Below are 18,509 nucleotides of genomic sequence, written 5' to 3'. Positions count from 1 at the left end.
ATACATTTTCGTAATTTCCTTTTACACAACCCAACAACTGGAAAGGTTGAACTGAAACAATAAAAATCATCAACTTACCTATCTGCCAGTCCCATGGTACTTTTAACAGTTCCTTATGTTCCATTATAGCTCTATAATGAAAAATAAAACAATATATAATGAAATAAAATAAGATCAGGCTACAACACAAAAGGAGGAAAGCAAAACACAAAACTTAGCACTAAATCTGAAACATTTAGTGGTGTTGATGGTTGATGGCATGCCTAGTGTTAAATTCTGTTCATAGTGCCTTACAAATCTATCTGTATTCAAATGAATATACTGTAGTTATTCCTATCATTTATATATATATTTATACTGATAAAAGACAAAGCCCTCACTGACTGACTGACTCATCACTAATTCTCCAACTTCCCGTGTAGGCAGAAGGCTGAAATTTGGCAGGTTCATTCCTTACAGCTTACTTACAAAAGTTAAGCAGGTTTCGTTTCGAAATTCTATGCGCAACGGTCATAACTGAATCCTACTTACATACATATATACGTCCATAGCCTGGAGCCATAACCTCGGTCGCCGTGTGAAGTGGAGTTGCGTCCCCCTTTCCCCACGCCTCCCATGTAGTTGGCTGTCTGCCTATATTGTGTCTCCCATCCCCACGCCTCCCACGTTGTTGGCTGCCTGCCCATATAAGGTCATCCGTCACTCCGGTCTCTTCATTCCCTTCCTTGCTTCGCCACGGTATACATGTCTCCTTGCCGATAACTGCAGACTTTTTATTTAATCCACGGCTTCTCCACTGTTTTACTGTGCTGATAACTGCAGCCTTTTTATTTAATCCACGGCTTCTCCTCTGTTTTATTGTTCGTTTATTACGATTATAGTTACTGTGTAGGTATTTTAGACTTAGTTTAGATTGTTCAGGAACTCATTTCTTTTATCGTTCCAACCGTACCCCATTAACATGTCTATCGAGGTGATCACCATCGATCAAAGAACTGTCACTTACCGAGTGGTTTCCATGCCCGGAGATGCTGCCTGCCTTTTACATTCTCTGTGTTACATATTGCACGGCCATATCAGACTCAATCTTGATATCCGGAGGAACATTGTGTCTTATGTATTGAATGACTGGGACAGGTTCAAGGTGTGGACTGATGACGGTACAGGAGATAATTATACTACACAGGGGCACTATAAAAGTGAAATGCTTAAGCCCTTCACCTGTGCTTCTGCATGTGAGTTGAAGGCTGCCGTTGAATTGTTCGGTTGTCACTTTCAAGTGTACTGAAATGGCCAAATATTTTACACTTTTGGAGAACCGCCAATGCCTCTTAAACATCTTAGATGCACAGTTGACGATTTGAGTAGTGGACATTTTGATGTTTATGAATGTTTCAACTCTCAAAAGCTGGATGCGAAGTTATCAATGAAGCCGGTTGTTTGCTTACAACGCTTGACAGATGCCGAATGTCACTTCAACACAAGTCACACAAATACTGTCGTAATTGAAACAAACCATGAAACTCAAACCGATTATGACAGCAGCAATCCAAGCTGTGAGAAAACAGTAAAAAGGAGGCGTGTCAGACGTCGTGGTACATTTACTGATGCAGCTAGATGGAAACAACTTTGTGATGCTGCCGCCAAATACTCGCAGAAAGTTAATAGACACGCTGTCACTAAATACTCACAGGCAAATCCACAAGTTCATAGAGACGCTGTCGCTAAATACTCGTAGAAAAATTCAAAAGTTAACAGACACACTGTCGCTAAATACTTGCAGGCAAATCTACAACTTAGAGACGCTGTCGCTAAATACTCACAGGCAAATCTACAAGTTAATAGAATACCGGGAATGCCTGTTAAACATCTTAGATTCACGAGTAGTGATTTGGGTAGTGAACACTTCGATGAATGAAACGGTTGACGAACACGTAATGTAACTTGAACACAACACGTCCTCCAAATATGAACCTGATTGAAAGAAATAATGATAATCAAATCCTTGATGACAGCAACACTCATAACAGTGATAAAAAAATTACATTGACGATCATGTTACGTTATTTTTAAAATGTTTCCTTTTTTTTTCATAACTTCTTTAACACACTACTTCTCTGCTGCAAAGAACGGGTATTTTGCTAGTCTATATATATAAAAGCCAAATACTACTGACTCACTCATCACGAACCTCCTGAACCATGAGGACTTGGGACTTGAAATTTGGAATGTAGGTTACCCTTGGCCCATAGGGGCTCGCTAAGAAATGGTTTTAAAATTTTCCTGTTTGTATGTCTGTCCACTTTTCACAAGAGAATTACTTAATGGATTTAGAGCGGGCTTTTTTCTATAATTTGGTTGAACATTCCGTTAATTTTGTGACTTTCTTAGCATGCTAAATATCATAGTTCGCTTGCAGGAGCGATATGTTCACGGTAATCCAAGACAGAGGGGGAAGAGTGACGTCAAGAGAAGAGAGCTGGGAGAGGCTCTCCTCACTGTCCTGTTTCACTAATACGCAGGCGAAGCCGTGGGGGATTGATAGTATATATATATATATATATATATATATATATATCAATCAATCAATCAACATTTATTTATATAGCACATATTCATACAAAAAAATGTAGCTCAAAGTGCTTTACAAAATGAATAGAGAAATAGAAGACACAATAAAAGATAAACATAAGTAAACATTAATTAACATAGAATAAGAGTAAGGTCCGATGGCCAGGGTGGACAGAAAAAACAAAAAAAACTCCAAAAGCTGGAGAAAAAAATAAAATCTGTATATATTATATATTATTCTTCTCTATGTACAGTATTTATGCACTCTTAACCCTCTATGACAAAACAGGTTGCTATAATTCAACACACTACAAATGTTAAGGACATCAGCACCATTTAAAACTATAGTCATCTGTAGTTCCACAAATGTTTTGTCCAACACACCACACAACACATACCACATACTGTATTGTCACTTATAAATATACTGTAGTATATTGAGCTCATTTTTGTATTTAGCTTTTTGAGTAAATTGGGTTTAAGTATTTATCTAGTGTTTTTTGAATACTGAAATTAGCATTAAGATTTTTAAGAATTCTTTATAAAGCAAAATTTTTAATTGTTTTTGGATGTGGTGAAGGGTAATATTAGATAGATAGATAGATAGATAAAAGGAACTATATAATAGATAGATAGATAGATGAAGGGAACTATATAATAGATAGATAGATAGATAGATAGATAGATAGATAGATAGATAGATAGATAGATAGATAGATAGATAGATAGATAGATAGATACTTTATTAATCCCAAGGGGAAATTCACATACTCCAGCAGCATCATACTGATAAAAAACAATATTAAATTAAAGAGTGATAAAAATTATTATAGTATAGTGAATTGTTAAGTATAACATTTAAGATAATTATTGATTTACGTCATTTAAGACTGATTGTTAACAAAATATTGTTGCTTAATTAAAGCATTACACTCATGTTCTGTTTCAAAACTGATGAAGATTTAACAGTCCTTAACAGCAACCTAAGACATTGCATCTTTTTATCCTCCAGGACTCATTTGTTTAAAGCAAAATATAGACATTCATTTAATGAAAAGATTTATATGCTACGTTTTCTTTTTATGTTATACGATTCCGATGCATATCTTTGTAGAATATATTGGGCAGGCAAAATATGACAATTTTCATCTGCCTTAAGTTAAGATAAAAACAGAAGGATTCCACGAAGAATGGAAGACAGTATTATGTTCTTGCTTAAAAGAATACTCATGTGAGTCATCTTTATGATTTAGTTAGAGGCTAATCATTACTGAAGCAAGATGCCAGGTCTCCTGCTATCTAAAAGATAACACTTTACCTAAAGTTAGCACACCTAATAATTAGGACAGTACCAACCTTCTGTAGTTTTCAAGTATGTGACCTGATTAAGATGTAATGCTGAATGTCATATATGCAAACATCTACAATGTTTTGTATACTTTATAATGACACTTTGTATTCAACTACATAATTCAAACTAACAACAATTGAAACAGTCCTCCTCACTCATATTTAAATTTTTAAAATTTTTTTGCTTTCTGACTTTGTGGTAGATGGCATTTGTAAAGCAATAAAATATGAACTCAACCACATTTTTATTGTTTTCTATCAATATCCAGTTTGGAGAAACAATGCAAGTGGCTAAAAATACATGCATGTAAAGAATTTTAATTTGAGTCTACAATACACTGCAGCATAATCTGAGAAGAAAAAACAGTACTATGAGAATGAAAATCTTCTTTGGGTAGTGACTTAAAATACCTGTGCTCAGTTTTTTTCAAAAATAAGTGAACAAAAGAATTTTGAAAGCAAAACATTTCTTAATAATGTTTTCATTGAAATGACGTATGTACAATTCAGTCAACAATGTAAGCATGACCTAATTGCTAAGAGGCTGGAAAATGTTGGTCTGTTGGTTCAGTTTTCACCCTTGACTTTTTTTCAATGTCCCTGAGAAAATCTCACCTTCCTGTGCTCTAAATATGTACAGTGCCTTTGTAAGACAGTGTAATGTGAATACATATAAATTGCTGTTGTTATAGATTCATCATGAAGGGAGCAATATAAAATGAATAATGTCTGAAGGCAGGGAAAATCAATAACCAGGTTCGATCTGTGCTTTTGTGTTATTTGTAATATAACCACAAATAACATTACTTCTTAATTTAATACACTTCTGTGATGTCATTTATTAATGTCTACTTCCACAAAGAAATATTCAACTCCTTTGATTTGTCCTTACTGCTCAAAGCTACAGAGTCCTGGCCTTGAACCCTAGGAGTTTGCCCTACCTTTGTGAACACTAAGCATTCGCTCTTTGTCCACATGGACTTTCTTGGGTTACTCTGCTTTTCTTTCCACATGACAAAGATGTACATGTTAGCCTAACTGAGAACTAATTTTGTCTGGAGTGTCTGTGTGTGAATATATTCTGTTGTCAAGTGGCCCATGATGGTTGATTTATGCCTTGACCACAATGTGGTCGAGCTTTCCTGTGACTGTGAACTGGATATGCAGGCTACAACATGGATGAATGGTTTTGTCTAGTGCTAGGATGTCCGTCTTGAATGTCAGACTCCAAAACTGTACACAATATTTCAGATGAGGCCTCCAAATTGCATTATATGGCTACTGCATACAACTTCCTGGAAAGACTGAAGTATTTGAACCTTTTCATTGCCAGCAAACACAAGTTCAAAATTATGAAGGAAATTTGAAAAGTGACTCCATGCTGTTACTCCAGAATTAATTTTCCACAATTCTTCCAGAGTTTTTCTTCACACAAGCGACCACAGAATCCATACCATACCATTATCTAAAGCCATTTAATCCTGTGCAGGGTCACAGGAGAGAATTATAGAAACATGGAATAAAATATGAAATAGTGTGATAGTAAGTAGGACTTTAGGGACCTTAAATCTCCACTCTATATTATGTGAATGGGATTGGCAAACTTGTTGGGATGAATGGTCTGTCATTGTCACAATTGTTCTAATGCTCTCAGTATATGCGCTCTACAATTTAACATTTTATTTACCTGTACTATATAATCGCAGCTGTCTGCATAGAAAGACATACCCAGCGTGGTGCTGTGGTTAAGACATTGGACTTTTAAGGTTGCCAATTCAATTCCCACCTGCAGCTCACAGTGTAGCCCTGAGCAATTTACTTAGCTTGACTAAGTTCCTGTTGTGGGAAGACCTTTTTAAATGACTCTTCTGTGAAAAAATGCTTTAATTCAGAAACACTGGTGGGTTTTCAAGAATGAATTGCTCATTTCATGCCCATCCTGGACTAAACTAGAAGTTTTGATTCTTTTAAGCCTTGTATTGTGCTGTGGAGCGCATTGCACACGCCACAGTCCATTTCAGGCCTGACATTTGGACTGTGGTAACTGCCAGTGAACAGCCACAAACCTTTGCCATCTGGATTTCAAATGCCCACAGAAGCATCTCCTTTTACGTGGTGAGCAAAGGAGAAAAGGAGTGCAGGAATAGCTCTAAACACTGCAGGTGTTGTGCTTTCTGTTGACTGAGCGTTCTCTCACTCAGCCTCTTACATTTTTTGTGAATCTCTCGTGGCCTGGCCTTTTCAAATTTACTTGTGTTAGTGTGGACTAAGCCTTAGCCTGCAAATATAAACAAGTCACTTTGCCTGTCTGTACTCCACTGTACTGCATTGTATGAAATATGCTTTGAATTAAGTTCACATCCAATCTCCGCCTCTTGCTCTCAGCGGAAAGTGTTTACACACTGCCAGGCGTGCAGCTGAGTTCATGGCCACTGGGTAAGGTTACAAATTACAGACATGGGTAAGATAAAATGTATAATAAAACATTTGATATTATTATTTCTAGTTTGAATTTGAATTGCAAACAGCAAATGTGGCAGTATCTTCATATACCACTACTGGTGGTGTAATCTGTATATTTTAAATCCCAATCAATATTATACTTGCATATTAAGCACTTTATAACCCAAACATAAAATGCTTAAGTAAGGTATGTGCAGGCCTGCATTGACTGATTCTGATCTCATCTACATACCACAAGACAGATAAAGTAAATTAATGAGTGCTCATCTTTAAAAATGCAGATATAATTCATGCAAAAGACTTCTGTAAGCTTCCACCAGTTAAATGACAAGGACATTAAACTGAGACAAATTAAATTCATTTATTAAACTAAAAAGCACTGTGCAGTAATAAGACTTAACTTTGCAGACATTTAAATCTTGGAAAAAAATCATACAAAAATCACAATGACAAAACGTATTTAAAAGGTGTAAGACTAGTTAGAGAATAGATATGAAATACTGTAGCATTCCTCAGTGCTCTTAATCCATTATATGGTATTCGGGGGGCTAGTGCCTATCCCAACAGGAAACCAATCCTGAATAGGGCTCCAGTCAATCGCAGGACCCCAACCACAGATTTGTAAATTAACTACAGATACATAAAAAGGGGCAGCCATAATCTTCCCATGGTGCATTATGTAACTTAATGCATACTGGCGAAAGCAGAACAATCTTTTAAAAAAAACCTCAACAAGAGCAAGAATCTTTGTGTTCTGTTTTTAGTCATGGTACAGTGGTGCAGTGTATAGTTTACACTTCTTTCCTGCTTGTTGGCTTCCCTATTTACTTGGTGGAAACATCTCTATTGTAACAGTGAGGGATAATTTGTTGAAAAGTAAAGTAAATAAATATGTCATGGATTTTTGAAATGGGGTCTTAGTTTACTGAACAATCATGCAAAATACTGATTTTCCTCAATCAGATACAAATGATACACAAGATACACGGTATGATTTGGTATGGTAAGGCCATACGCAAGTACTTCACGTTTACCAATTATGTGTAAATCTTTCAATTGACATACAAGTGGAACCTCGGTTAACTCGAGTAACTTGGTTTACGAGTGTTTTGCAAGACGAGCAAAATTTTTAAATAAATATTGACTTGATAAACGAGCGATGTCTTGCAATATGAGTAGTATGGATACAATTTGTCTGCTGAGCGTCATGTGATCACAACTGAGCTGATGGTTCTTCTCTCTCTCTCTCTCTCACAGCGCTGTCTCTCTCCTTATCTCTCTCCCGTGCATCTCTCTCTCCTTATCTCTCTTGCTCGCCCGCGTCTCTCTCTCTCTCCTTATCTCTCTTGCTCACCCGCTTCTCTCTCTCTCCCCCCTCTCTCTGGCAATCGTCTCCTATTCTCCGTCTGAGCCTGTATGCCTCACTCATAGTCAACATCCGTACCAGCGTATACTGTTTACTGCAGCATCTGTTTACTGTGTGTGTGCGCGCTGTGAAGTGCGAGTCCCCATCTTGCACCCCAAAAAGCGCAAGCTGAGTCTCAGTACTTTAACACCACCAGCCTTATTCAGCTTGAAACAGCAACAGCACTGTTATTTATTGTAGCGGAATCTTTATAATGTTCCTTGTATCACCCATTGATGGCAGGCGCTTATAGCATGTCTGCGATCTTTTTGGATGCGCTTATACAGCGAACTGCTACAGCGCTGGGAGACTGCGATTGCTTTGGGACACTCTTCCGACTGTCGTCCCGTTGGGTGGAATCCCACATGAGTTTAGAAACTCACTCACACCAGCCATAATATTTTTTAAAAGGTAAAGTGCAGGTTAATTTGTTTTATGTATTTTTTACTTTATATTTTGTATTAATCATTTTTATATGAATAGTTTTGGGTTGTGGGACGAATCATCTGAGTTTCCATTATTTCTTATGGGGAAATTTGCTTTGATATACAAGTGCTTTGGATTGCAAGCACATTTCTGGAACGAATTATGCTCGCAAACCGAGGTTGCACTGTATTTCCACCTGGATTCCATGTTGACACTGTGGTTTGTGCTGCTGCCTCACAGCTTTAAGAAAATGGGTTCTAAATCCAACCTGGTTGCACACTGCAGGAGGTTTAGGCGTTTTCCTTGCGTCCGTGTGGGGTTTCCTCCATCTTCTCATGTTAATTTCATCCCACAGTCAAGTGTGGTAGGTGAAATATGGGGTGCCTAAGTGTGAGTGAAGGAGGTGTGTATAGGTGTGAGTTGGAATCAGCTCTAGTCTACGTAAACACGAACCGGACAAAGTGGATGTTACGTGTACCTGCTGTTTGAGCACTTTTTGTGCCATTTTAGTGCCTAATGTTATTTTTTATTTCTTTTTGGTTTTCTATTACTGAGGAGGTCATCTAAATTGCTACAAGGATTCAAGATGACTGCTACATTATCATGCAACTGTTTTGATTTCCAGCTAAATAAGGTTATTTTGAACTATGTTGTATTTGCTTCATTAAATGGTGCAAGAGCACATTACCTTCAATGGATGCGGTCGCTATAAACAACCTCAAAACGGCAGCACCTATGATAAATTACAGTCTAAGACGCCACTGTCAAAACAGTAAATAATTTAAACAGAATGAAAACAATTCAGAAATTTCAGTAACCATAACCGCAACACAGATCAAATATACAGTATCAAGAGGTCTTTTTACATAACAGTAAATGAATAAGAGGCATTTTTGCAATACCTAAACTCAGTGTTTTGTTTTGTGACAGTATGCGTCAGTACAGTGTACCGGCACTTCAGCCGCATAACGGGCCTTGGCATTGACCACATATTAAATGATTCTATAATCAATTGTGTGTTGAGTCTTAAATGTATTCCAGTTTCATCAAGTGAGTGCGAACGTGGGTTTCACCAATGCTGTCTCAAAAAACAAGGCCCGCTCATGCCTGTGGTGACGTCACAATCGAGGTGCTACAGCAGCAACAGACGCATATAGAAAACCTGTCGCGTTGTACGCGTGTAAATAAATTATTCCCGTGTAAAATTAATTAGTGCAATGCGTGAAATAACAAAGGCAAGTCAGTTGCGTTATGCATTTTATTTATTTTTATATAAAATGTCACACATAACGTTTAAATTACATATTTGACATTCTGTACTTAACAGCGACTATTATATAGATATCAGCAACTCAACATTAATGGAGTTAATGCCTTAAACATGAGATTAACCAACGAGTAACACTGAATACTGTATTGAATAAAACAATGCAATACTAAATGTTCATATATGAAAATGACTATGATAAAGTAAGAAAAAAAACTAGAAAATCACAGCAACGAGTGGTTGGCACCATATGAAAAATGAATATTTACATGCATCTCAGGAAATCACATATTCCTGGATTAAAAAGAAGTAACGTGAAAAATAATGCAGATTTACCCATTAATAATCACAAGAAAAGCTGCATTTAACACTTTTTTAATGCAGTTAAATCTAAAAAATAACAAGCAACCCCAGATAAAATACAAACAGCCATTATTTTGGAATGACTAATGATAAACAATAATTTTTTTCATACCATCATAAAATAAGCAAAATTAACAAATGTGCTGATATTAATCTGTACGAAAGCAGAACGTTATATCAAAGAACTGGCTTATTAAGTTACCTCTTTTTTGTCAGTGTAGCCAGTTTATGTTTGGGGTTAGCTTTTTACTTAAAAGTACCACGTTTATCTGCAGCGCGCTTGCAATAATTATTTAAACAGATGTTGGCCACTGTAGACATGGACAACTTCAGTAAGTCTCAGATACTCTTCCCACAAACACAATTACCAACTTGCAGTCCACATCTGTTCAGGCGTTCGTTAAACAGTGAGATTAATGCAGATTTTTGATTTTTTAACAATAAAAAATTTGACTCATATTCAGCATTAGTAACAATTGACTGGAAAATCAAAAACATTTGTGTAACACATTCAACCAACAAATCTGAGGGCCATTTCAGACCACCCTGTCTGAGTCAAGCAGGTAATTATATTCCTGTGAAAATTGTAAATGCAATGACTTATCCATGACTAGCTCATTTCTGCACATGTCACACTGAACTGCGCCTGTAGTCATTTTAAACCCTACATAACCAGCAACAAATATAACTGATTTTGACTGTGCCTCAGTTAACATTAAATCATCACATTTAGAGATAACAGTAGCCAAATCCGAATTAAGAACCTCAACATTGTCATCATTTGAACTATCAGTTGTTTCAGTACATTGGGAAATGAAGTCTAATAATGACACTTGACCTTTAGAAACAGACACAACATGCAATAAACTAATGAGTTTCAATTTTTTTTCAGACTCCTGAATCTCTTGTACGGAGATGTGATAATTGATGATATTTACCAAAGCGAGCTTCCAAAGAGTCAGTTTGGAATTTTCCCATCAAAACATAGTTCAAGTTCAAATTTTCAAGCAAATATGGAATTAAGTCAATAAATGTTAATACTGTGTGTTTCAGTGCTACCATTGTTTCATTAGTCAGTCATCCTTCTTGTGGTTTGCAACTCAATTCCCATTCTAGTTAAATTCACATATTTGCAACACTAAACAACACCATGCCTGCAGCTTACTGTTCATATACATTTTTACACAACTGTAGCTAAACATTCCTTTCCTAAGCCTGCTCTTGACATTACATGCCCTAACCTCCATTTGCAGCATTATCGATGTTACCCGGCACGCGGTGCAGTTGTTCACCATTAAAATAAACAAAACACATCAAAATATTACCTTGCACTGCACCACAGACATCTGAACTTATAACCTTTACGATTGCAATAACTTTATATCAAAAACTAAAACGCCATTAACTTTCTTTACAACTTCAACAACGATCTTAGATGGAAAGTTCAGCTGGCACTGTTTGTAAACATAGCACCTCGATTGTGACGTCACAGGACCAATAAGTAACGCATGAGCGGGCCTTGTTTGTTGAGACGGCATTGGTTTCACAGATGAATCTAATTGTTACTCCAATGAGAGCCTTGTTACTGACAAGTATTGTCTACCCACTTCTCTTTATGTGATTGGTTGACCCTCCACTCAGACGCAGTGATCCTGCAAGATACATTAATTCATGGCTGTTATGAGGCCAACGATCACCCATTTACAGTGAAAGCAAAGAACAAATTAGGAAGACTGCATTTGATGAAAATATTCAAAAAAGTTTGAATATTTTTAAAAACTCAATGAAATTAAGAATCGATTGCTTTGAAAGTAGAGCTTGCTACAAATTTGTGGTTGATGATTTTCAATTTCAGAAATTCTGTATTTGTAATTTTAACTGTCAAGTGCAGCACCACGCACGTGGTGTAGCAGTAGCACCTCTGCCGCACAGCAAGGAGGTTGTGGGTTTGGATCCTGGGTTTTCCTTGTGTAGAGTTTGTAAAGTGCTTTGAGTAGTGAGAGAAATGCTATATAAATGTAAAGAATTATTATTAATATTATGCAGTATGGTACACTTTCTGATTTGTCAATTTCAAATTATAAATGTTACGTTTCACCAAATAAACAAAATGTAGTAATTGGACTCTCGATTTTTGCATACCTTTACAGTACTTCATACTGCTATATGCACTGCCTAAACTAAAGTGTTACCAATCTATAATTAACAAAAAAATTCTTAACTTGAACTATGCCAATGGGTAATTAGGTGGCCAAGTGTGATAGATAGACAGAAAGATTTCATTTTTACATTAAAATTGCATTAATAATTGCAAACAAATAGAATGAAGCTACAGTATATAACTGTGTTCTAAATTCTTTACAATACAGTAATATAATGCAGTATAGCATAATATAGAATAAGTGGTTGGAAGTACGCAAATTAAATGAATATATTGTGCATTATAGAATAAACTAGAGCCTTTCTCACAGTTTACAAGGTTATTATTGATTGAAATCAATTAGGTTCATTTCAGTTAAGGCTGTCATATTGAAGGTTAAGTTAAAAAAAGCTCTTTATTCCTAGGATCCTCTTTACCCTTGAGCACTGCCCTGAAAACAATACTACTCAAAAGAAGAATTCAGCATCTTGACTGAATGCTGTCCATTTTAAAATATAATTTCTTTACAATTTAGGCAAAAAAAGACAACCACCATGGGTCATTCCATGTCAAATCAACTGATTTTCCAGAAATCCTATGCTCTTCGGACTCAAAATTTCTGAAAAAAATACCAGGTGTACCCATTGTGCCCAGGAGACACCCTGTAAAATGACATTGATGTAAGATCAATACTTCCCCAGATACAGACGATTTTGTGAGGGGAGAGGGGTGTCAAATTTGACACGGCTATATTTTTTCATCAATTTAACAAGACCATATCTCAAGAACTAAACGACCTAGCAGACTCAAAGTTTGCATACTGGTACCTTTTATAGGTTTAGAACATAACAAAATCAAAATATTTCATCCAGATTACACCACTTGGTAAGAGCATATCTTCAAAAATGGAAAATATAATTTTGCGTCATAGGCTGCGCCATGTTTCGACTCTACAAACAAATTCTGACTGATACCGGCTGCTGAATCTTTTTTCCATGTTTAGATACTTACACAGAGCTTTTTAAAAGGTTATAAAGAAATAAGAAACTGCATCAGGATTTAATCAGCAGCCATCTTAATGCACTGTGGCAATGTCCAGACATTTTAAAAATCATTTTCCTGTATCCTACATGGTCCTTTCTTTCTCAGACAACATGTCCTACTTTTCTTATGTGAATCTTTCATTTTTATTTTCCATTCTAAACATGGTTTAAATTCACAGTTTGTCAGTAATGATAATCATCAAGTTCCTCATCACTAATTTGGGTATGGGATTAATGGAATGTGACACACTTCATTTCTGTTTCAATTATAAGGCATCTTTGTCTTTGAGATCCACCCACTGACCATTGTAGGTGTACTAAGCAGAGCAATGACACAGTGTAATGGCACCCAGCAAATATCGTCTCTAGGTGGCCAATGGAAAGACTGCATGATAGTATGGATGCATGAAACATATCAGGATGTCTGATTCTGCTTCACTGTTGTTGTAAATCACACCAATTCGACATTTTTCATCATACATGCACCCAACATAGCCTCCAATAGGACACTGGTCTAATGTGAGGGACCCATCTGATCCATCCAGTTGTATTCATGAGTACTTCTCATTTGGCCATGGAGAATCACATTCTCTGTTCAGCAACATGCGACAGGACATTGTCATTTGATATGATAAAAAGTTTGACCTTTTTGTTAACTTACTGATTGAAACCTAAATACTATTATTGACCCATGGTACATTACGCCTATGTTTAGAATGGAAGATAAACATGAAAGAGTAGCATAAAAAATGTAAGGTTTATGTTTTGAAAGAAGGAACAATGTAGAATAAATGAAAAACATTTTAGAAATGATCTGCAATTTCCCATATCCTGTTAGGGTGCTCAAAAAATGAAATCCAAAATGATTTTTTGGATTTGAGAGGTTTGCTGTTCAAACCCTAATGCGGTTTCTTTTTCTGTTTATTGCTTTTTCAGAAAGCCTAGATAATTATATGAATAAAGAAAAAAAAACAAAAGTCTGTGTTAGTTACAAACATGTGTTTCTGAGGCTAAGCTAAGCTAAAAACTCAAATTAAATTTTGGTCAATTTCAAGGGGCTGCTTTGACCATGCAGGGTCACCTGGACCCAATGTTTAAATTTCATCACATAGTATACCAATTAATGTACCAGTGTACGAAGTCTGAGCCTGCTCGGTGGTTTAGTTCTTGAGCTATGGAAATTTGATGAAAAAATGAGGCCAGATAAAATCGTCCCCCCCTCGCATCCGCCCACCAGTAAACTGGCTGTATCTTGGAAAGATACAAAAAACGTATAGGGTGTCTCCCGACTAACATGGGTACACTGAGCAATTTTTCCAGAATCCCAAGTGCGTGAGCCATTGGTTCATTTGACATGGAATCATCCCAATATTCTACTAAAAGTTCACCTACTGACTGACTGATTTATGAGGTACCATTTTATGACACTGGGCTAGTGCTCCTGTGGCAGGTACAGTACATTGAACATGAATGTGGCATATGATAAGATGTACTAATAACAGTAAGGGTTTCTGCAGGAATCCAACATACAGTTATTTTTTCTTTTGGTGAAGCAATAAAATGCCATAATGCAACTAATGTTCAAATATTGAGCCTTACTCACTCCTTCACATGGTCACAAGCAGGGAGATTAATAGTCATTTTTAGAAAGTGTAACATATTGTGTTTTGCAGCCGTTGATTCATAAGGAAAAGCCTTGGAAAATGTCAACTTGAAAGGAGGGTGTGATTTTATCTGCCTCACTGGACACACATCTCAGCTATCAATCTGTGAGGTAGCTACATACACAGTATATTCTGCTACATTGAACCTTAGACTTGACTGAAATTTGAAACTGGGTCAAGATCATCTAGACAAGTGGAGAAAAACAACTCCCTGCAGCACAAATCAAAAAACTTAGAAATTCAGAACTCGTAGAATACTGCTTTGTTTTTCTTATTTGCTTAAATCTGGACAGTGACACAGACATATGTATATAATATTTAAGAAAAATATTAATGAAGAATACAAGCAGTTTATTTCTGGAATGAAAATGGTGTTTGACCTAACAGCATCCATACTTGGACAGAGCAACAGGTGTAATGCCCAAAAGACTTGAGCTGGACTTCTGTCCCCAACATTGCCTGTGAGAAGTTTCCTAGTTTGTTCTGTGTCCATAAATGTTTTCTTCAGGCGCTCCAGTTTTCACATGCATTTTCTTCAATTGGTAAATCTCAGTTTGCCTAGTATAAGTAAATGTGATTAGGTGACATTTCAGTGGTGAAAAGGCCTTTCATTTGCTAATACTCTTGAAAGGTTTGGAGACACGATATGCGTTTTGACTACAATGATAAAAGGTTAAAGAGTACTACTTTACGCACTTTTTGTGTGCGTTTTCCAGACATTTAACTGACGCACTCTATCAGCATGACTTCTCTTGCAAAGGGTTTCCTGTATTTAAATGCGCCTAAGAGAGTTACAGAATGTGTGCATGACTAACCTGGTGAGATACAATAGGTGAGGCCATGATTAATGAAATCAGTTTGTTCAATGTATAGCAAAAAAGTAATGATAGTCCCTAAAACCTCACTTAGAACAATCTACCCTCAGCAGAGTGAAGCTTATCTGGTGCATGCATATGTCGATCCTGATAGCAACTGGAAACAAACAGTGCATGAGCTCATACTGGATAAGCTGAAACATAAAGCACATAGAGATACTGAACACAATTTATCTTTGGCATACATGTTGCAAAAATTAAATACATGCAAAGAGATAATTCCTGTGTGTTTAAATGGGCCAATCGACAAAGGATAACTTTGTAAAGAATCTACTGTTGTCAATAATTAACTGGAAAGTTTAAGTCATCCTTTTAATGCAGGGTACAGGAAACTTTCCCAGGAGCATCTGGGGCTAGAAAGGAACCAAAATACCCAGATAAAAAAATCAGTGACATCATTGACAAAATGTGCAAACTTCACACAGAGAGTGAATGGGTTAGGATTTGAGCCATGGATAATTTCAGGTTGTAGGATCAAACATCTAAACACCATCAATGAAATTTAAAGGTTAAAAGATAGAGGAAAAAAGAAAATTCAAAAGTAATATGGTGAACTGGAGTGATCATGCTAGCCCTCCCCTAAATATGGATCACAATTCACTGTTAGAACGGTTCTATCTTAACAGAACACAATAATACCATTTTGAATTGATTTAAAATAAAAGCCATAAGTTACAAGGTACAGTCAAATAATGAAAAATCATCCATTCATGCTCTAAACTTCCAATACAGTTCACAGGATGCAAGACAGAAAGCAAACAATAGAAAATGGTGAAGAAGAAGAACTTTGATAAAAAAGTGAACTACAAAAGTTATGGGAAATACTTTGTATATGAATTAACAACCATGGGTCAGTTACCAAGTGAAAGTAAGAAGAACCAAATAAATGTTAATTAGAATTTGAAAGAACATTGCAGAAAGGTCCCAAGGTCAGCCGCATACTACACAAGTTATGCCAAGTTAAGCTCTAAAGACAAAAATCAGTATGCTTCATTAAAACCAAATGTTGAGGTCTGTTATTTAAATGTCAAAAATTAAGCAAAACACACAAAACAGATTCAGTTTTTATCCACAATCTTGGATTATGCAGGAAATGTATGAGTCTGATCTTTATACTAATTTACTCAATGACATCACAAGTTGTAGTCTGCGGTCATCCTGTGCTAGCCACCATCTTAGCAACAATATATAACAAAGTGGCACCCATGAAAAGCAAAATTGCTTTGGAAAAGACTCAAAATATTTTCAACCCTTTCAGACTAAATGTCTGAAATGTAATCAGCAGCACAAACACCTATAATAACATGTATATAGTTCCAAGTAAAGGCAACAGTAAAATAGTAGCACCCATAGAAAATAAACATCCTAAGATGGACTCCTTGTCATACTCACAAAAATGACTAAAAACAGGAGGCCAAGGATCTAGAGTCATCACAGGCATTTTCATTTGACTTTGTAAGGTTTTGGAATGATGGCAATGGGTCAGAGTCTGAAAGCGCTGACTTTCTGCAAAGTCTTCTTGTTGCGATTTTGACTGATAATGCGTCATGTCTTTTTAACACATTACTTTTATTTACCCTGCCAGCTGAGTCCCAACAAACAGAGAAAGTGAATGTGGTCACCATAGAAAGGAAGACTGTCTAACAAATTAATCATGTTCACACATTATGGAAATGGATATAATAATAATAATAATAATAATAATAATAATAATAATAATAATACTGTTTTATTTATGTAGCGCCTTTCATATACTGAAGGACACTTCACAATTCAATAAACACATTAACAAGTCAATAGAAATTACATACAAGAAATTGAATAATACTTATTGAAGAGATATGTTTTAACAGGAGTTTGAAATGAATAATAGATTTTTCCTTGGCAAAAGGCAAAGGCAAAAAGGCAAAGAGGAAGAGCATTCCAAATTTTAGGGGTTATCACACTGAAAGGTCTGCCATCCCATAGTTACTAACGTGTATTTAGGTATAGTGAGTAAGTTATCGTTCGATGATCTTAATGCACGGGCAGGAGTGTAAGGAAGCAGCAGCTCAGACAGATTAGGGTCTAAACCATGAAGTGCTTTAAAGGTGAGAAGAATAATTTTATATTTGATTCTTGAAGAAACTGGTAACCGATGCAAATCATAAAGGACAGGAGCGATGCGAGCAGATCTTTTAGTGTGTGTAAGTAGACAAGCAGCAGAATTATGAACATATTGTAATCTATTGATATATTTAGTTGGGAGGCCATAAAACACTGAATTGCAATAATGCAGACGGGTAGTGATGAAAGCGTGAATGAGTGTTTCAGTATCCTTCACACTGAGGGAAGAATGCAGATGAGCAATGTTACGAAGATGAGGAAAAGCTGTCTGTACTACTGAGCAAATGTGTGGTTGAAAAGTAAAAAGTTGATCAAAGATAACACCAAAATTACGGACTGATGGTGAGGGTTCAACCAGGATCCCATTGACGTTTATTTTTAGCCCACGAAGAGTAGAGAGGACAGACTTGGTACCAACTAATAAGATTTCTGTTTTATCAGGATTAAGTTGTAAAAAATTATCTGTCATTCAATGATCGATTTCCCAAATGCAATCAGTTAACAGGTAAAGATGTTACAGTTGCATCAACACAGTGGCATAGCTGTGGAAGCTTAGACCATACCGACAAATAATCTCACCTAATGCGAGCATATAGATGTGCTGCAGCTTGAAAAACAAGGTGTGCATGTTATTCATGCCTAGAGCCCATTGTTTAAATAAAGTTGCACAGTATTTTATTGGTTAAAAATATAAGTTAGTATAACATAAATATAATGTAATTATTATATAACCAGTAATGGCGTACTGCACGATAACGTGCAGTGAATACACTTGACTTGAGCATTCATACTCTTTCTCTGTACGTTTAGCATTCGTTTGCTCAGAGGTTGATACC

At 36.2% G+C, this 18,509-nt stretch overlaps 1 protein-coding gene and 1 long non-coding RNA gene across 2 annotated transcripts in view; one reads left to right on the top strand and one right to left on the bottom strand.

Moving 5' to 3' along the window:
- The window catches only part of slc35f1 (solute carrier family 35 member F1), a 417,452-nt gene that overhangs the window by 85,858 nt on the left and 313,085 nt on the right, over positions 1 to 18,509 (bottom strand). Inside the window, exon 6 of the mRNA XM_039747637.1 lies at positions 79 to 131. Within this exon, the coding sequence (XP_039603571.1) occupies positions 79 to 131 (53 nt within the window). The remainder of the gene's footprint in view (positions 1 to 78; positions 132 to 18,509) is intronic.
- Positions 1 to 18,509, top strand: part of LOC120525394 — a 176,543-nt gene that overhangs the window by 12,941 nt on the left and 145,093 nt on the right. The window lies entirely within an intron of this gene.

The sequence above is a fragment of the Polypterus senegalus genome, chromosome 3 (genome assembly GCF_016835505.1).
Source record: "Polypterus senegalus isolate Bchr_013 chromosome 3, ASM1683550v1, whole genome shotgun sequence".
Taxonomy (NCBI): Eukaryota; Metazoa; Chordata; class Cladistia; order Polypteriformes; family Polypteridae; genus Polypterus; species Polypterus senegalus.
Note: the sequence above shows the minus strand (reverse complement) of the source record. Positions and strands in the feature narration are given on the sequence as shown.